General features: G+C 42.8%; 1 protein-coding gene across 1 annotated transcript in view; it reads left to right on the top strand.

Moving 5' to 3' along the window:
- Positions 1 to 21125, top strand: part of LOC129105430 (plexin-A2-like) — a 62840-nt gene that overhangs the window by 34014 nt on the left and 7701 nt on the right. Inside the window, exons 9-23 of the mRNA XM_054616450.1 lie at positions 177 to 377; positions 1060 to 1156; positions 1927 to 2126; positions 4806 to 4957; positions 6008 to 6125; positions 6678 to 6814; positions 7367 to 7534; positions 9348 to 9441; positions 12345 to 12584; positions 13803 to 13946; positions 14416 to 14650; positions 15289 to 15431; positions 16576 to 16844; positions 19408 to 19474; positions 19848 to 19994. Of these exons, the coding sequence (XP_054472425.1) occupies positions 177 to 377; positions 1060 to 1156; positions 1927 to 2126; positions 4806 to 4957; positions 6008 to 6125; positions 6678 to 6814; positions 7367 to 7534; positions 9348 to 9441; positions 12345 to 12584; positions 13803 to 13946; positions 14416 to 14650; positions 15289 to 15431; positions 16576 to 16844; positions 19408 to 19474; positions 19848 to 19994 (2412 nt within the window). The remainder of the gene's footprint in view (positions 1 to 176; positions 378 to 1059; positions 1157 to 1926; positions 2127 to 4805; positions 4958 to 6007; positions 6126 to 6677; positions 6815 to 7366; positions 7535 to 9347; positions 9442 to 12344; positions 12585 to 13802; positions 13947 to 14415; positions 14651 to 15288; positions 15432 to 16575; positions 16845 to 19407; positions 19475 to 19847; positions 19995 to 21125) is intronic.

The following is a 21125-nucleotide window of genomic DNA, read 5'->3' as shown; positions in this document are numbered from 1 at the left end:
GATACTGTGGAAGGATAACTCGTATAATCTCAGAAGTAGAAACAAGTTATTAAAATACTATTTATGTTTTATTCATAGCTAATAATAAGGCCTAACAGCAGGGATAACATGAAAGAATGCATTTTCTCTTTCTGTGAACATCCCCATAATGTGCGTTTGTATGCTGTTTTTCACAGGACTGCCCTCAGCTCCTTCACTCTGGGGAAATTCTCCTCCCGGCCGGCGAGGTTCGACCCATCACGCTGAGGGCCCGAAACCTCCCCCAGCCGCAGTCGGGCCAGCGGGGCTACGAGTGCGTGGTGCACGTGCAGGGTGTCATCCACCGTGTCACGGCGCTGCGCTTCAACAGCACCAGCGTGCAGTGCCAGAACAGCTCGGTATGACCTCAAACACTCCCAGTGGGAGACTCGCAGCTGTCAAATGAGGCAGACAGCTTGGATGCTGTGTAGGCAAGGTACACGGGGAACATCAGTGCAAACCGCCTGATGAGTTGAGCATACTGAGGAGAAAGCAGCGGAGAGGGAAAGTGAGAGTGATGACGAAAGGTGTTTTGAGAGAAAGGAGACTGACAGTGAAGGAAAGGTTGAAACAAATTGTAAGGCTAAAGTGAAAAAGATGAAAAACCCTGAATTCAATAAGACCTTGTCTCGTAAACTGCACATTACATTGTCTGACACAAGGTCACAGCTTTGGGATGAATGCGGGAGATTTTTGTTGCACAATGCAAATCACGGGCTAAATTTCGATGCAAAGCGTACCTTTGCCGCTCTGTGACAGTGAATGAAAAGGCCATATTCCTTCTGATGTGGATGATTGGCCACCCCAGCCAGGGTTTGCGTCCCGACATGTCAAAGAGGAGAGAGAAGCAGACAACCATGGCAGAAATGACAGATGGTTAAAAGCCTCGTCCCTCTTCTGCCCTTTCATTCTCTCATTTTCCTCCACTCTGACTTTGTTTCTTTTTTCACTCCATCCTCTGTCTCCCTCTCTCCCTCTCTCCCTCTCTCTCTCTGGATCCACTTACGGAACACTCCCTCACTCTCTGTCTCTGCTTTTCAGTACTTGTACGAGGGTGTGAAGATCAGTGACCTGGCAGTGGACCTCTCCATCGTATGGAACGGCAATTTCATCATCGACAATCCCGAGAAGATTAAAGGTGCCTCTGCCATCCATCACTGCCAGGCCAGAGAAGTGTAAAGCACTCAATCCACGGGGGATAGATGGGTCATAGAGACCACTTCAAGGCACCCAAGGGGCCTTGAGAGAAAGTTCACAATAGCGGGGAGCCTTATCAGAAAGCACCCAATCACTTGCGTGCCCGGAGGGGTGAAGGGTGAATCTTCATATTTGCTCAGTTTGGCTCTCGCCCCCGCTCCTGGTCTCCTCTCCATCATCATACGAGAAAATGTGTTTGTCAGTTTTCATTGTGAGTTGCGCATTAAATGCATCCCCATCGCCAAGGATAGACACACAGTGATGGCCATGAATTTTAACAGGCCTTGTCATTACGCAGGCAAGTTATTTTATATGGGCATAAATACAGGCTACTTACAGGAGAGAGGATGTAGGCGTCAGACTTCAAAGTAAAGGTTTATTGGATTACCTCACCATCGTTTTTCCTTAATACTTGGAAGAAGGAATTTAAACAAACATGCTTTTTATGAATTTAATTGAATTCTCAAGTTCACTCTCCGTGGTTATATTTAGAGTTGACTGTAAATACCTGCTGTTTAAGAATGTGTGAATCAGTTTGACTAAATCGAATTGACACAAGACTCCCTGCTGGCGCTTTTACAGCATATTCTATGGCTGACATTTGGTTTGTAAACAATTTATAGCAGCGATATTCTTCAAAAAACATCAATATTGACACGCAAAATTACTTGTTATTGAACTAACCAGATATCTTTCTGCGTTGTCCCACAGTGCACCTCTACAAATGCAGCGCCCAGCGGGACAGCTGTGGCATGTGTCTGCGGGCGGAGAGGAAGTTCCAGTGTGGGTGGTGCAGCGGTGAAGGCCGATGCACCATGAAGCAGCACTGTCCTCCCATCTCCCCCTACGCTAGCCGCTGGCTGGACCTTTCTGCCAGGAATGTCAAGTGCACCAACCCACGCATCACTGAGGTCAGTTGTTTGTTTGTTTGTTTGGGCTGTTGCCCAGTCAGTCAATCCAGTCAAGCAACCGGGCTTAAATGTATTGTGTAATTGAATGGTGAGATGTGGGTTCCTTCGGCCAATTAATTAACTAGAATAATTAGTTTCTGTGGTTGGAAGCGTTTTACACATTTCTCAGTCTTATGCTATGGGGCGGCTTTGGCCACTACTGCATGCTGGAGTGTCCCTGAGAAGATACTGAACCCTACATTTTCTCTGCGTGTTCTTTACAGAAGCTTACTGCTCCTAATGTTTAGGATGGTTTGAATGCAGAGGCCAACATTCAGGAATGTACCTCTATGTTTACGACAATTAACATATTTTTTTCACCTTTAAGAAAAAGAAAAGCAAAATGTTGAAGCCTGGCTAGCAACGTTGTTGTCGAGTTGCCGTTGAAGTGTTGCTCAGGCACTCGTTGATGTAATAGGAACTGGCTAATTGCATTTTTTTTAGAATGACAACAAATGATTGGTTAATGCTCATTGGAGAGCTGAAAAAAAGTTAAGACTAGCTCTACACAGATTGACACTCTTTGCGATCACGCAGAGAAGAGCGCCAATTAAAACAACAGAGCTGCAATACAATGCTTCAGAAAATGTTCATCTTGAACTTGGCAAATCAGTCGAAAGCAATCATAAAATCGTTGTTATTTCTTCAGCAACTTTTTATGTTAAAGATGCGAGGAAGGCAAAAGATTGTTTCGGATTGTTTTGTTAGCACTAAAAACATCCAAAGTCATTGACTGAGGCGCGAGGTGTGTCTGAAGGAGAAACTGAGATGAGGTAGTTTGTTACGGTAGCTGAAACTACTGTAGCACTGCTATTATGTAAGATGTTCAATAAGTGTCACCATGGTACCGTCACCGTGCAACAACAGACCTCAGTTTAGGATTGTTAGACAAATTGGTGCTTCTCCAAAAATGTCGGAGTAAACTCTCCGCAGGATAACATACCATAGTTTTTGTCCCTATGCATATATAATGTAAGCATAACGTCATTTCCTGTGGAGATAATTAATAGTTTTTAACTTCCAGAAACCGCAATTTGTATTCTGCCGTTCCTTACTGGAAGAGTTTGGTGGGTGAAAGCTTCGAACAAAGGCCCGCTGCCCATAAATGTCCCGGGGGCCTGTTTTTTCAACCACGATCCGTCTATCTGTATATCTTAGTATCTTGTTGGATATTCCTGTGTAAATACCAACAACCAAGACCCATTTTATCTGTGGCCACCTTCCAATTTTCCCATCCAAGTGCCTGTTTACCTGAGACTATCTCACATTTTTATCCCACGCCGGCTGAATACCTTAAGTGCTTGACAGCTAAACGAATTCAGTCTGCTTAGAGAGCCGGTGATGGATCTTTTATGTCACAAACTCCTGTTCATTCTCCTGAATGAGGCACAGTGGGTCAGACACGGAGATGCAGGGCTCCTCCACTTCAAAGAGCCGCGAGCCTTTGATGTCCTCCTCACATTATTAGTGTTTCTGAAGGAGCTGCAGCGGAGAGCCGCTCAGGAGTGAAGCGAGTGTCGCTCCTGTTCTGCTCCGCGGGTCCAAAGGTTTCCCGCTGGGACACTGTCAATAGGTTTCTCAGGGTTTTTGTTATTCACTGCATTATTCAGTAAAGTTTGTTTTGAATTATGGTGGATTTCTAGGCTTTTTTGGAAGAAAAAAAAAAAAACCTGTCAGTATGAGACTTAAGGTAAATCTACTTAATGTTTACATAGAGATTACACAGTGGGAAGTGTGTCTGTGGAGATTCTCAGTCATTCAGGTCACGTAGTACTTTAGATTCTTATACGAATCTTAAGGATAGGGAATCTAAAAAGAAGCCCAGTTATATTTGACTTAGCATTTTTGGATTGTGTTGGTTTATGTGAAGGTTTAAGGTGTCCTTTAACAAATATACATTTTTAAGTCCAGTATTTTTGTTCTAATGTAGCTAACAGTTGATACTTTGAGAAAATACACCAAATCTTCTGACCAGGACTATTACAAAACTGGAAAATCACCATAATTATATTCCTCTGGAATATATTTTAACCATGTGACTCTCAACTAAAACTGTGACTAATTACATTTAATTATTTTGAAATTAAACTCTCTCTATGGCACATTATTCTGCAATATGGGAAAATCCGGAATATAAATATATATATAGATATGTGTATCTGAGGAGGTATTTGAAAACTGAAGCCATTGCAGTCTCAATCTTGCATTCTTTCTAAATCTAAGTTGTTCATTTCAAGTCTTCTTCAATACAGCATGATGTTCATTTAGTAAATGATGGTCCCATTTAGAGTTAAATAAACAGTGAAGCAGGGTATGCTTTAGGGCGGGGCTACCTTGTGATTGACAGGTTGCTACCACGACGCTGTCTGCCTTTTCATCAACAGTGGGTTTTCAATTCATTAAAGTTAATTGTAAAAAATGTTGGTCCCTTAAAAATGTCTTATTCTGCGTTCGGTTGTACTTAGCTCCATCCTCATGTTTCAATTCTGGTTGCAAAAAACCAAGATGCCGACCGCCAAAACCAAGATGGCGCGGGCCAAAATGCATATTTGAGGCTTCAAAACGGCACCTTCACAAACCAATGATGTCATTGTGACTAAGTCCACTTCTTAAATACAGTCTATGCTCCTTCCTATGTAGGTGAGTCCAGTGGCGGGACCTCTGGAGGGGGGCACACTGGTCACCATCCAGGGCCTGAACCTGGGTCTGTCCTTCTCCGAGCTGGAGGGCAACGTGGAGGTGGCGGGTGTGCAGTGCACCCCACAGGAGGAAGGATACATCACTGCAGAACAGTAAGACTCCTCCCATCTCCTGCCCAGACACGTATGGATTCATACTGTACTGTACATACACATACAGTAAAAAAACCACAATCTCTTTTTCCTCTCTCACACCACGATTTCCTCACATTCACTAGCAGAATCTGTGAATAAGCTGGAGCCCAGTGATGCCTCATCAGGTTGTAGGATTGTGTGTGTAGGGGGGGGGCTTTGCATTGCTCTGGTGCAGTCAGAGCCAAAGGAAGAGACAGTCTTTGTGTCGCTGTCGTTATGAGGCTGTCGGCACAGCTGTAATTGAAATGCGCTGCATGTCGCTGACTGCAGGGACAATCTGTTAGCCATGTGTTTCTCTCACAGCCATGTAATGCGATTGGGCTCAGGCTGCAGGGACTTTATTTATATCCTTGTAAAAAAAAAAAAATAGAAAAAAATAGAAAGAAAAAGAAAAAGAACGTGCCAGCAGAAAATTGGAAAACTCCCGTGATGTATGAATAGAAGGGATGGCCAAGGACGATTCATTGGCCATATGAATCTTTACTCTTATTGTAAAGGGGGACGCATGGTTTCATTCAGCACGGCCATTCATACGAGCACACACGGCTCTTTAAAACATGGCATTACAACTGTTACAACCATTAATTTCAGCATGGGGTCAGTTGCTATAATGACTTATTCATGGCGCACTTTATCTTATTGACCCGACAGGCAATACTGATTTATTGAAGAAACCCCCACGTTGTCATGGCAACCGGAGGTAATGGTGGGTGGCAATCGTTGCCGAAGATGGGGAGGGATGTAGTTTATCATTTGAGTTATACTGCTGTTATAGCTTTCCCATTAAGAAGAAAGATGACCCTCTGTATTGTCCCACAACTTCTATGAAAGTCTGCCTCAATCACAGCGGCCAGCAGAGGCCACCTCCTCCCCACGCAATTCGTAACAAATGTGATACGGTGCATTGATTCTGCCGTGTGTGTGTGTGTGTGTGTGTTTGCCTGGCTTGTGTTATTACTTGTATGCACCATGATCTGTTGCATGACTTTGTGTGTTTTGTCTCGACAGGATTGTGTGCGAGATGTCTGCGGCTCCTACAGGAAGTGCTCCAGGTCCCGTTAAGCTGTGTGTTGGCGAATGCAGACCAGAACTACGGGCGCAGTCCTCCCAGCTCTACTCATTTGTGGTAATTCTGGCACTCAAACACATTTACTTTGTCCATTTGTTCTGGAGCAAACATCAAGTGCTTGCAGTGAATTAGGAGGAACATGTGATTGAAGGTGAAAGCCCCCCCCTCCCCAAAAAAAACAATTTGATCTGTGAAAGCCTCCGCAGTCATTAACTGGAGAGGAAGATGGAATACGATTTTTTGGTAGAACATCAAGAGACGATGCATAAGGGAGCTCATCATCATTATGAAGTTGTTTCTAATGGTTTGTTCCCTGCGTGCATTCTTTTAATTTTATGCCTACAGAAAAGGGTTTGTTGCACTGAATATTAACACTGTGTTATTAGTATTTTTTCTTAATCTTTTTCAATAGGGGTCATTCTTCATTAAAACATTTTTTTTCCCCAAAGAAGCTCTTTTGTCGATCTTTTTTTTAAAGAGTTTTGATTTTAACTTTTTACCTCCACAGAGGTTTATTCAGCCAAGGCTGGTGCACGATTAATAAGAAGCCCTGCAATCGGTGTTTAATCTATGTCGAATGAATCATTAATGAATTTCGGTTCTCCGCAGACCCCTTCCATGCTGGCGCTGACCCCAGGCAGAGGACCCGAATCTGGGGGCACCAAGGTCACCATCGTCGGGGAGAACCTGGGCGCCGGCAGCACCGTTAACGTGTTCTTTGGTAATCAGACCTGCGAGCTGTACGGGTGAGTAATGAGAACGCAACTTCCCCGATGTTACATTACGCCTTACATTCCTTTGGACTCCAGATTAACTGACGCTAAAGTGAGACTCACTCCACACAATATCAAAGACTTCACCTTCTCTAATCTCTAAGAAACACAGTAAGAGATCACTCTATTTAAAGAAGCTCACTTTAGATACGATTAGGTGTTCGTGCGTTGCATGAAAAGTCTTGATGATTTGTGAGGAGGTGATGAAACCCACAGCGGTAGGTTTTGTTCTCTGTGTATTTATAGAGATCTATTTAAAAGTTCAGAAGGCCTCACATGGTAGGAGTCAGGAGGTTGAGTCGAGGAAGCCATTAGCTAGAGCACCTTCTAATTACAATGTTCCGTCCCTAATGTGTCTGTAACGAGGAATGACGGGACCGACTATAATGAATCCTCTCCTCTAGAGGTAATGTGCATGGCTCATAACGGCGTGAAGTCGGGGATTTGCCAACGCAGTAACGAGTGGGCAGAGTCACAATCAAAAAGGCATGAGGGGTAATCGCTCCTTTGTTGCTCCTCCACCAGGAGGACCATGTCGGAGATCGTGTGCTTCTCAGCGCCGTCCGTGACGAAAGCCGGACCGGTGCACGTCAGTTTGAGCGTGGACCGGGCCAAAGTTCCTGGGAGTCTGGCCTTTGAGTACATAGACGACCCCACAGTGCAGCGCATAGAACCCCTGTGGAGCATCACCAGGTAACGCACATACACAGATACTTCTGGAGGACGTACCTTTCTTTGTGGAGTTTGCAACTCTTCCAGATGTTCATGTTTTATTTATTGTGATTGTGTTGTCTCACAAAGTCCACAGGCATGCAAACTTTACAGCCCATCTCACAAAAGCAATTTATGAGTACCGCTTACTAGCAACCAGCACTGGGATAAATTTGTCAACCCTCCCATGCTCATGGGTTGCAAATATGGTGTTACTTTTGATTAGAGAAAGGTGCAATAAGTAATGCGAGAGGAAGCGATCATGTTTTGCAAATTGCTGCAACCCGGCCCCTTGCTGAGTATATATAAGTAGGTGTGAATGGGAGCTTGAGCTGCTCTTCACATTTCATTTGCATTTAAATGATATCGAATGCATACCGCATTCACAATAGTTTTCTGTTTCCACTGTATTCCTAATCGTTACAGTCCCATCCACTGTGCACAAGTTGCAGATCTATCTCTAGGAAGTATAACGCACTGTGTGGCAAACAAAGAAGGGTGACGCACATAAAGGAAAGTAAATGTTAGTTAAGCAACTCAGACAAAGCCAAAGAAACTTTCTGTCTTATCTTATCTTCTTTCCTGACATCGTATATATTATATTGTAGTATAGTATCATCATATAGTAGTTTTTCAACTAGAAATTAAATGTTATAAAAAAAACTTGACTAAATGTGTTGCCCTGCCCAGTACAGATTATAGAAGTGCCAGGCAATCTGTGAGTTTGTCAGTTAGTCAAGTTTACAAAGAGAGTGATGCAAAGAACTGAGGTGTTGTTTTTGTCAGTTATATCAAGGTTGTTGCTTGGCAGGGTTGACTTATCCAAACAAACGGAAATCTTTGTGGAAAACAGTACTTTTAGATATGCTTCATTTCACTGAAATATTAATGAGAATGAGTGCGACGCTGCGAATATCAGAATGAGTCAATTTGCTGCATAAACATTTCTATCGCAGCCGAAAAGGTGCGTCACCTGTATTCCCGCTAAATAAAAGATTGGTTGCGTGGTGGGATTACCCGACACTACGTCCCTGCAGATTAGACTTCAGAGAGACACCCTGGCCCTCAGCCTAGTGACAGGAGGAGCTTTGTGGAGCTGCAACCAAGAGCCCTCGTCGTGAATGTGCAGTCCCCACTATGTGGCCCTACAAGCTTAGGTACCCTTTGAAGTGCGAGAAGAGAAGGATTGGCACTCCGTCAGACTGACGAGTCTGGCCAGTTTTTTTTTTTTTTATGACATTTTTTCATCACTTCTCTCTTGTATATCTCCCCCCCACCCCCACCCTCCCCCACACTCTTTGTCTCTCCTTCTCTACTTTCCAGCTTCCATACTTGTGGGTGTTTGTGAGCTCACACTGCAGCACAGGTTTCACAGAGATGAGAGTGTTGTTTATTTTAATCACATCTAGAGCAGATATGTAAACAAGCAGCGCCCGTATTCATGCCATGCCAGCCCCACAGTCATGGATGAATATAAAATAGCAGCCAGCTGGTTTGCCGTTTGATCTGGCTCTCCTGCCCAATAACAAAGAGCGAGCTACCGCGCCTGCTACACCTACTCGAAACCTGCATTAATGCAGTCGCTCTGGAAAACGTGAGGTTTTTCCAAGTTAAAAATATTGCCCTCTCTGCGGCCGTCACACTCATTAAATCATTGAGAATCACAACTCACATTCATATATGGGCTACCTGGAGCTGAGGTGGAGTGCTTGTATGTGCATGCGTACATGTGTGTTTGACCAATAGTTCTCGTTACTAATGAAAAAAAAAACTTTTCCTTTCCCTGCCAAACCAGTGGACACACCACACTGACGGTGACTGGAACCAACCTGGATGTGGTTCAGGAGCCGCGCGTCAGAGTCAAATACGGCGGCCATGAATCCGTCAATGTGAGTGTGACAACCGCTAACACACTGCACTAAAACTTTTATCGGCGTTGCTTACTCGAGCTGATGGAAATGTCACAGTAAAGTTGTTCTTTATTGACAGTTGGCTACAATGGTAAACAGGTAGATTTAGGGCCGTGGGTTTTGTTTTTACAGACTGATCTGTGGTGACATCTCTGTAAAGCGTTTATACAGTTTTAGATTTTGTTTTACACATTTTAGAACGACAGTGGTTTAGTTTTTAGTATGATATATCATTTACCCACAGAACTACTAAAGTATGAGTCAGATTCATCCAAAAAAAAAAATGTCTCTGAACCAAAAAAAGCCTGCAGGATCGAGAGCGAAATACTACGGCACAATCTAATAGGCGGTAGTTGGTAAAATGTCAGCATTGCTGTGGATGTCAAAATGAAGCCATACATAGACAAAGGGGTTAGAGAGAGGTTGCATTTAGAGAGGTTCACTCCAAAATGAGATTTTTAAAAAGACTGACACAACTTTTTGGAGGTGATTTATGGTGCTGATTCTGCTCTTCTGAGCTCCTCAGGCCGGGTCGCTTCAAAGTGATTGATTGTTCCAAAGTGTTGTGGCCCCGGTGGCATCAGTCCAGTCACCTTTAGCCCTTTAATTTTCACCTCTAGACCAGTCAGGGAATTGCCTGAGGATTTGAGACTGCACACCGGCTGAAGGAGGGTCAAAACTTCTAGCGGGGGAAGTTTTGGCTCGACCTTGAGATAGATCCATATATTCTTAAAAATCGAATCTAAACGAGTAACATGTGAAGAGATGCCGCATAGGGAATGATGAGCGTGTTTGCTTCTAGCAGCATAAGGTGGATATAATAAAGACATAGTTTATTGATGGCAAAATAAAGATAGAAGACAAGGTAAATATGATATAATGGCGGTAATGGCTTTGTCTAGGCCAATAAATATGTTTATTTATATATAAAGTTAGCTTGGATTAAACTCCTGTCCTGGAAAATTAGAAAAAGATCTATATTGTTGCCAAAGCTGTGGGATTAAACACTATATCTAACGTCAATAAAGCTCCGGGGGAAGCATGTGAAGAAAAACCAAGATAAAGCCCCTGAAAGTGTTGATGACAATGTTGTGTGTGAGCGCTTTGCCCTGAGCTAATTAAATGGCGCGTTAATGATGCCAGCCCCGAATTTGAGCCAGTCAATTAAAACCGCATGTTTTACAGTGTCACTGGCAGCACTGAGATCTGAAGGGATTAAAGCTGAACTCTGACCCGCCGGAGCTGCTAAAAGAGGGTCATTGGGGAATTTAATGAGGGCAGTCTCTTTAATCGCACATATCTAGAAAACATCACTGGAGTTGCTTAAAAAATATTTTGAATCACAAAAGCAGTTAATTGACTTGAGGCAACTTTCTGTGAAACCTTAGATACGAACTTAAAACATAAAAAAAAACAGCCTGAGGCCGAGGGAATTCAACGAATCTGCGTCATTTAGGATTTTTAAGAATTGCTGGGTGAAACAGAAAGCACATTCCAATTCCAGAGAATACCAACAACTAACAACAGTGGAAGGAATTTGATATTAACCTCACCAAGGGAGCGAGTGACTGGCTTTAAATGAAATAGATAGTTTCTGGAAGATATGCAGGAGAAATGGATTTAAAAATAAATAACAGATAAAACATTTGACCCTGGTCTCTGGGATGCCTTCAGTGTCAGCACTACAGAGTGCTGAAGGAACGAGTCCTAAAACTCAGGAAGGAGTCAGCATTTTTGCACTTTCGGTTCCCACGTCTCGAAGTTAATGGGTTTTTGGTTTGATGCCTGAAATAAGGTCTATAGTTACCTCAAGCTTTAGGGATTTTAACGTTTTGTTCTACGAAATTTAATACATTAGTAAATACCCCTCTTTGGCATTTTTAAGCTTTTACCTTTCTTGAAAAAGGGGGTTGATAACAAGTTGCTAAATGAGACAACAAAAGGTCATTACAGCGATCACTAGTCTACCATCACAGCCATATTATCATTCATTTAAAGCCAAATGTTGGCTTTTAACTTCTACCAATTGCATTCTCGCTTCAAAAATCGTAAAAGCCGTGTTAATTTGTGAAGATTATTTTACTGAACAAAACGTGTAATTATCATTAACTTGTGTCTGCCACAGAGCTTATTTTGTGATATAATCCAAAATAGGGAAAATAATCCCATTGTTTATTTGTGGAGGGAACAAGTGCAATGATAAGTTCAAGGGTCGGCCTACAAAAATACAAAATCCCTGCAGCACCTCTACCGCGTGTCAAAGCAAATGTCTTACATTCACAGACAGAAGGTCAGAGGGATACTTATACAGGGAGTACTGTAACAGATATTCAATAACATTTCTCCTTAATCTCAGGTTATGTAGGTTAACACCACAGAGCTCGTCAGTATATTTATGTTAATACAAAAGTGAATATAATTAAAAGGCTCCATAAGATTCATAACATCTGGATGTGAAGAAATGACTGAGAATAGTAATTCCGCCGCATATGGGCATGAAATGAGCCATCTGTTCGGATCTATTAAGCAAATGTGGTTTCTAGATTTATAAAAAGGATAATGTATATATTGCCTTATTATAAAACCATTCACATGAAGTGAAGTGATCAATTACTAGAGGGTTTAAAACGGTTTAAACTTAGGATATTTGCAATCAAAAGACATTAGTGTATGATACGGAGTCATAGATTTTTCTAAATGAACATATCCTATAATTAACCTGTGAGCAGATTCATTATTTATGTCTTTCACTAATGTATGCAATTATTAATCATGCATCAGACAACAGTGGGAGCCTTTACACTTTCAAATATGTCCACAATGATATATGTTCAGTTTGGTTTCTGTATGTGTAACATTGACTGTATCGATTTCTTCTCCAGGTGTGCAAAGTTCTCAACACGACCACCATCAGCTGCTTCGCCCCCTCTCTGAAGGCGGAGTACACCTCAGACCAGGAGACGATCAAACACGCGGACGAGTTTGGCTTCGTCTTCAACAACGTCCAAGCTCTGCTCATTTACAACAACACCAGCTTCGTCTACTACCCCAACCCTTACCTGGAGCCCCTCAGTCTAACGGGGGTTCTGGAGCAGAAACCCGGCGCTCCAATCATACTCAAAGTACGTCAGAGGTTTATTTTATTTTATTTTCCCTGCAATAGACTGAGAGGACATGTTCAAGTCTACAACTATCTGGTGCTGACAGTGAAATGTGAGAAGGTGTTTTCACATATAGTCCTTACAAAAAATAGACCAACAAAAAAGTGACTTTTTGTGTTCGCATCATCAGATCATTTTTTAAGTGGACTCTGTTCTCCTTCTGGTCCACTTTAGCACTGATGGGGCCTCAGTCCTGTTTGTGTTCACACCATATCTACTGTCATTGTTCTGCTAGCCAACGCTTAACCCCTTCGATTACCTTTTTAAGGTTTGGCATGGGTGCATTTTATCTCGCGTGGTAAAGTACTTTGGATTTTTTTAATACTTTGATGCGGCACTTTTCACTTTGACCCGGTACTGCAGTGCGATCCCGATGAAGGCCCCAGCATAACTGAGAATTGGAGGAAAACATATGTGGAAAAGTTCAGTAGTGACTTTCTCTGACCAATCTACTCTTCATCAGCTTGTTATGCTAGCTTTACGGGCGGCAATTGTTCCGCCAATTTATTTTTACGAGCGTGCAATTGCTTAAAATCTGTCAACGAAAAGCCTAGAGGACTAAAATACAATGGCAAGGGGCAAAGCGAAACCACGACGCAGACTTGGAGTGTTTGTTCCTTTTGGAGAGCTGGAAAGCACCAAGTGTGAAAACACCTTTAGCCCAACGCCATCCATACCCGCCCTCACTGCTGTCCCTTCAACCCTAAATAAATATGATCACATAATGGGCTAAACATAATATTTCTAAACATAAATTCATGAAATGTATTTAAATGCTTTACAACACACGCTGTAAACAAAATAATAGTGGACTTTATCACACATTACATTACATTTTCCATGATTTCCCTCCTTTGCTTGTTTTTTTTTTCCATCTGCCTTTCTCTGCAGATTGCTTTGCGTCTATCTTTGTTAGGTAAAATAATTTTGCTGAACTGAAAAACTGCTGGTTCTCTCCAAGGTGGTTGATTACAGTAATTATACTAATGTCCCAATATTGCATGGTAATAATCGCTGGAGTTTAAATTTAAATACACAAAATCAGCAAGAAATTATGCTACAAAACAGAAACTTTGTAAAACAACAGAGAGACCTTAGCCCAGATACCAATGAATTACTGTTTTATATATTGTTATGTTTTCTACAATTTTGCTTATTGCTTCTCTAACTGTGTTGCAGGGACGTAACCTCGTGCCGTCCGCCTCCGGTGGAGCCCGGCTGAACTACACGGTGCTGATCGGAGAGACGCCCTGTTCTCTCACCGTGTCCGACACTCAGCTGCTCTGTGAGCCCCCAAACCTCACCGGGCAGCACAAAGTCCTGGTCAGTCTAAAAGTGTTTCCGTCCATATCCGTCGGTTTTCTTTTCTCAATCTGATTGCCTTCTCTGTGTGGATGTGGGTCACTGTGTGTAGGTCAGAGCTTGTCCGTACGTCACTGTGTGTTTGTGGGTCACCGACAAGCTTTCAGTTCCTTGCTGGCTTTCTGTCATTGTCTGTCACTCATGGTCCGGTGGGTTCCCAATTGCACCACATTGCTTTCCAGAATTATTGACAGGCAAACAATGAAGCAAAGAGCTGTGAAAAGAAAGCTGGTGTGGCTGGAACTTTTCTTCAAAGGCGATTGTTAAGGAAAATAGTCCATATCTCTATTGTATTTGCCAATTTAATACTTCAGCAACAATGTTTTGAATTCAGGACAGCTTTTTAGTAGGGATTATCTTTGTTATTTGAGCATTTTCAAGACTTGTTTTGAAATATTCAGCCTGTATTATTATTATTCTTCTTCTTCAGGTCCAAGTAGGAGGACTCCACATCTCTCCAGGAGAAGTTCACATCCGGTCGGACAGCCTGCTCACCCTCCCTGCTATCTTCAGCATCACGGCTGGAGGAGGGCTGCTCCTCGTCATCGTCGTCATCGTCCTGCTGGCCTACAGACGGAAGTCACACGAGAACGACCTCACTCTGAAGCGCCTGCAGATGCAGATGGACAATCTGGAGTCCCGAGTGGCTCTGGAGTGCAAGGAAGGTGAGTGAGACTCATTTGAGGGATTAAAAGTCACGCTGCCCAAGAGAACGTGTAATTTGTAGTTGCGTTATGTAGCTCCATCTGTTCAGAACTGATGTTTTGACTGATGTTCGTCGGGGCTTTGTTTGACAAAATGGTTTATCTGAAGGAAGTTTTACTAACTTATATACATGTGTATTGGCTCGGGTATGATTGAATGGTCATTACCAGCCGAGGCAACCAGCCGAGGCAACGACGCTGGTATTGTTTTCACCTTGTGTGTGAGTCATCATGGGAGAATGTGGTCCTGGAGACATAAACTGAACTACTAGAGGCGGACAGATTTACATGATACAGTCATAACTTTGCAAAGGTGCAGTCATGAAACTTTACAGGTGTGCAGATGAGATCCGTTAGAAGATGGGTGTCGTCCAGTGTGGTACAATTACTACGGAGACATTTGGATCCAAAAATGTCCTCAAAATACTGCTTTCAATTTTATTAACTCCAAACGTAACACAACAACTATTTGTCATGATTTTAGTGTTTTACAACTGTTAGACCATTACAATCAGAAGCAGTTGAGAAAGAAAAATACTTTCTTAGGTTCAAATGAATTATGCTACAAAATGTTTAACGCGCACCTCCGTCACATGCAGCCTTTGCAGAGCTGCAGACGGACATCAACGAGTTAACGAGCGATCTGGACCGAGCTGGCATCCCCTACCTCGACTATCGCACTTACGCCATGAGGGTTCTCTTCCCCGGCATCGATGATCACCCTGTGCTCAGAGAGCTGGAGGTAAGTAACCTCTGGAGCAGGGCTGCAGTACTTCAATGCAGTTTGTGCCATTTTTTTTCTGACATCTTGACCTTAAGGCTCTAGTATACTCCAAACTGGATTGATTTTGGCTCGTTGGCAAGGGCTGTCAAACTGCTGTCGAAACAGAGCAGAGTGAGCAAATGTCAGTCTACTCACTGTGGTTTGAGGTCTGTTTGTTTAATGGTGTCCACAACAGCTGGAAGAGCTTTTGTGGCAGAATTTATGTGGAGTTCGCTGCCTCACTTAGTACCTAGTTATGTAGTTATTGACTTCGGACTCCTAACGTTTTGCATTCAAAACGAATTATTTATCTACATCTGATGTTACAAGGATTGTTTTTGTCATCAGAAACTCCAGGATAGTACAAAGTGGTTCAGAGGTCATGCAAATAAATCTAAACTTCACTTACAATCAAGAAATTCCCCAAGCACTATTCTCACATTTCTGCTGTAGTGTTCATTGGGTGCTTTGTGCCGGTCTTGGATATTAGCATTAGTTTTGTTCATACTTTTCTAAATTTAAATGGACCCGGTGTTAAAGTGTTTTTCGACGCGGCCTAGATTGTTCTTATTACTGTCTTGATATCGAGGGTTTCATTACGAAACACTCTACAACAAAATTTAAAAAAAAACTCTGAATATGAAGCATTTGTCATGTCATTATTTGTAGAACAACTTCTCAGGTACTTCAGGTCATAATTAGGCCGGTTTTGTTATTATGGTTGGATTAATCAAGCTCTTATTATGGTCACGATAATTTCAGCAGATCTCTTTTCTAAAGAGCCTCTCTGATTGCAGTTTAAACATTCTGACTTTTTCATCAAAATAACAAGGCACTTCACTTGTTGCGGAGAAATCAAAGCATAGTTTATTATTTTTTCTTGATGACCTTCTTGATGAATTTAGAACATATGAATCAAAGGTTTCTCGTTTCGAGACGGATGTGCCGCACCAGTCGTTTCCAGTGTTTACTGCCTTGAGATGGTTTATGAGAATATCTGTGTACAGTTCACTCTCTCTTCACGCTCCTCCGTCCTTGTTATGACTTTTCTCATCCTTGACTGAGCATTATCTAATGAGCATGTGCGTCTTTGTGTGTGTGCAAAAATGCATGATGCGTGTAGGTGCCGGGGAGCGGACAGGCGAATGTGGAGAAAGCCTTGAAGCAGTTTGCTCAGCTGGTGAATAACAAGGTCTTCCTGCTGACATTCATCCGAACGCTGGAGCTGCAGCGCTCCTTCTCCATGCGTGACCGCGGCTACGTCGCCTCGCTCATCATGACGGCTCTGCAGGGGCGGCTGGAGTACGCCACGGACATCCTCAAACACCTGCTCTCTGATCTTATAGAACGGAACCTGGAGAGCAAGAACCACCCCAAACTACTCCTCCGCAGGTAAAACAGGAGTTTCACGCTGTTGCTTCAAGTTGCATAACAAAAAGCTGTTTATACAGTTCAAAAAATGATTTGTGTTATATTCAGTAACAAAGGAGTTTAAGTTATATCACTCAGGTTGCTCAGGTTTAGGGAACATAGAAACAGTTGCTGAGAAAATGGAGATATCACTGTTTTTAAAAAGCCACCTGCTACAAAGAAATAGAGGTCAGCTTTTCATCTCTACTACTGGCTCCATAATCTAAATTTACTGATTTTGTCATCAGTTATTTAACAAGGCCAACTACTAGATAGCATCACGGCAAGAACTAGCAAAATTCAACCAAACTGCTTAAACTTTAATGATGCTATCTTATTATCTTCAAGCCTGGCGTCGGGCTATAATCAACGTTAGCTGTATTCTGTATTTATGCCAGAAATCTGTGACTGTTCTGTCCGTGTACGCTTTTATAAGTTTGTGTATTGGATTTGATCCAAAGTGGCAGCAGTGAGGAAAAAAAAGACCTCCATTTTCATCTCACCTCCCCGTGGCTAGGATAATTTTTTTCTGCCGGGAGGAGAGCGGTCGGCATTCTGCAGCTCCGGGACACCAACAGCGGTCGTAGCAACTTGAAATAAGCCAGCACAAAATCAAATGTGAGGAGTCACAGCGGGCTGGCAGAGCACTGGGTCTAACCTCTGTAACGGCAGCATCAGATAGTTGGCTGAACTGGGGAGGAGTCCCCCCAGGATCAGACCTCTGGCGTTGGGTTTTACACCAGCTGAATTAAAGCTAATTGCTGACTCGGGATAGCTTCGTCTCCCAGAACCGCTGCACGCTCTATTCTCGGCAGAGCAGCACCCCTGTGGCGGTTAGGAAGGGGTGAGGGTTCTCTTGTATCTGCCACTTTGAATTTATTCCAATAAACAATCTATCAAAACACACACAGGCCAGAGATGAATTATTGACAACCTCTCTGGGCAGCTCTACTTCTTCGTCCTCTGGACTGAAGGCAGGTCGGATGCCACAGTGACTCAGTATCGCCTGTTGATGAACACGATGCTGCTGGCTGGCAGTAGATATCTCTGCAGCACTAAACACGGATGTATTTGGCATGAAGTCAAAATTGTAACTTCGCTACATTCTTTTTACATTAGTTTTTTTTTACATTTTCCCTAAAATTCTGGCCTGATCTTAGACGTTGCACCTTTTAAATACACCCACTTGAGGGTTACGAACATAATTGGTAGGAAGTTTGACAAGTCATGCATGTAGAAACATTCATTGTAAATTTCAGAAACCAAAATTCACCCTAACTTTGTTCTTTCCACATTTTCCACTGTGGTCATAGTGCGATTTAAATTACAGGCCTTTCCTGTCACAAACCTGACCAGTCCTCATCAGCGCTGCTCATCATTTGGCATCGATAACTCCTTTGTGCATTGTTCTTCTCCAGCCCCAGTTAGGGCTCTGCTGACGGATGAGTAGCTAGGCAAGCGAAGGAAAAGCCCACCTCTGTTCAGCTTTGTTTTGTGCAGCGGCGTGAAACAGCCACCACGAGTCTGAGAAACAGGGTTCCTGAGCAGACAGGTGAAGGACGGGAGGAGGTAAACGTGATAGAGAGGGGGAGGAACCGGCAGAGGAAGAGAACCGTAATGGGGAAGAGTTGAGTGCAGCGGCGGCAGAGTCGTTGTCAGTCTGACTTATCTTCTGTGTGCCACTCATGAAACATTCAGCTGTAGCTCACGTTCCTCCCCCCTCCGTCACCTCTCCCGTCCTCCCTTCTCTCGCCTCTCTCCCTCCTTCCTCCACCTCTGGTTATCTGCCGATTGTTTTCCCAGCGCTGAGACTGGCCTACTGAATGTTTCATGAGTTTTCTTTTTTTTTTTGTTTCCATTTTTTGGAAAAAGAAGTGCTCTCTCTCTCTCAATCTGAAGCACACTCGTTAAATATAAGGATGAGTTCGCATTGGGAACTTGTTAGCCCAAACATGCTGCTCTAGCGGAAGCACTCTGCAATTTAATGGGACGGCGTCAACAGCCGAGTCAATACAGGTTAGGGTTGAAATGCAGGTAAGGACCGAAAGAGGAGTGACAGAGAGACAGCAGGTTAGAGAGGGAGAGAGGCTGGTGGGTATGAAACTGCTGGCTTTGGATCAGATTCAGATTAGAAAGAGTTTATAATCCATTTTAAGGGCAGCGCTACATGATTTAAAGGATTTTACGGCGGTGAATCATGAAATCTTTTCCCGTCTGGAGTCATACTAAGTGCAGACAGGAAGGAACAAAGTGAAAGGACTTGAAGTGGACAATCCAAGTTGCATCTGCACAATTATGTCATGACCCACATATGTTCTGCACAAGCAGCACTTTACTTCCAGTATATATCAGAGTGAGTGTCCTTTGAGACCGAGCGGAGGAGTAAGGATTGGTATTTCTCCGTAAACTGTCATGTTTTTCTTTTGGTCGCAACAATGTCGGGCTCTTCTTCGCCTTGAATTATAAAAGAATAAATCAGAGCACTCGGGCTCTCCGTGGGAAACCTCTCGCTAACAAATGAGCGCGCTTTCTTCTTCTCTTGCAGAACAGAGTCGGTGGCGGAGAAGATGCTGACAAATTGGTTTGCCTTCTTGCTACACAAATTTCTCAAGGTAAAAAATGGAAATCTCTCTCGCGCCTTACCGCTACAGGTGTCAAATGTGATAAACTGTGAGAACGCAGCGTCAAATTATTAGCATTGATTTTGACATTGAATGCCGTGTATGTTTTTTGTTGTAGCTGTCATTTTAACAGTGTGTTATTGATTAACGGATACCTGTGGGGTCAAATGTATGTCAAGCTTTTGCAATTCAAAAAGGAGATAAAGCTCCGTTTTTTATTAAGTTTGATGTTTCACGCTCTATTTACTGAGTCTCATCGTCTGTGCTGATGTCTCTTTCCCTTTGCCGTCACTTCTTTCCAATATCTTATTTTCCTTTCTCCAACCTTTCACTCTAATCCCCGGGTTCCCTTTCCAAAACAAAGGAGTGCGCCGGCGAGCCTCTCTTCATGCTGTTCTGTGCCATCAAACAGCAAATGGAGAAGGGACCCATAGACTCCATCACCGGAGAGGCGCGCTATTCCCTCAGCGAGGACAAGCTCATCCGACAGCAGATCGAGTACAAGACGCTGGTGAGTCATAAACACATCAATAAAAATAAAATAAAAAGTCACATTTTGTTTGTATCCATTTCTGCACAGCTCTTGGCAAAGAGGCTTGACAGATCCACGGCAATGTGGCATGTACCGTGGCAGTGATTTTATGAATGCTCTGAATATTTGGATTGTTTCAATAACATGACAGCAGTGGGGGGAAAAGAAATTCACGCATAGTCAGATGTCCATCTCGTCAAGCTCAGATATAGACAAAGTTTCTTCAAAACAAATTGAGAAAAATAAGACCTTAGAACGTTGACACAGCCATTCAAGTAGCAGTGAGTTTAACCCCAACTTAATTTATTATCTGCATTAAAAATCACCTAAAATACTTAAGTCCACATTCACTGCAGTCCTCACAACTAACTCTCCCTGTTGGTATGTGAAGGGAGTAGACAGCTATGTTTCTTCTCCAAGCTTAAAGAAAAACTACACCCACAAAATGACCATTTGTATATCAATTACTCAACAAGTAATATAACATTTACAAAAAAATACGAGAATCAAAAAAACTAACTAAGAGCCCAGGTCTGATTTATCCAGTCGTATGAACACTACTTCCTAAAAACTTGCAACCCCTTACTATTTAAAATACTAGTAGTACGCCTGCGTAAGCGTGTTTTACATAGTAAGATTTTATTTAAGATGCGTGTGTAAGTAGTAGGAAGTAGTGAGCATACAACTGGATGAATGAGACTTCACAAGGTATGTGAGAGTTTGTAAACGGATGTATTGATATAGTTTTGCTGGTGTTAAAAGCAGTACCCATTTACTTAAATTCCTCAAGACTTTTCTTAGTTTCTTAAATTCTTCGTTCACCATGAGTAATTGACATACAAATGGTCATTGTGTGGCTAAAATACTACTTTAACTTGCCTCGAGATCTTACCCCTGTACCAAGCAGAGAAAATGATTTGATCCCTCACTGGCTTCCCATTACAATACTCGCTACAATACTTTTTCCAAAGCATTTTTTTTTCAACACACACACACACACACACACACACACACACACACACACACACACACACACACACACACACACACACACACACACACACACACACACACACGCAAGCAATATGGGAGTTTATTTCTAACAAACGT

Source organism: Anoplopoma fimbria, chromosome 17 (assembly GCF_027596085.1).
Source record: "Anoplopoma fimbria isolate UVic2021 breed Golden Eagle Sablefish chromosome 17, Afim_UVic_2022, whole genome shotgun sequence".
Taxonomy (NCBI): Eukaryota; Metazoa; Chordata; class Actinopteri; order Perciformes; family Anoplopomatidae; genus Anoplopoma; species Anoplopoma fimbria.
Note: the sequence above shows the minus strand (reverse complement) of the source record. Positions and strands in the feature narration are given on the sequence as shown.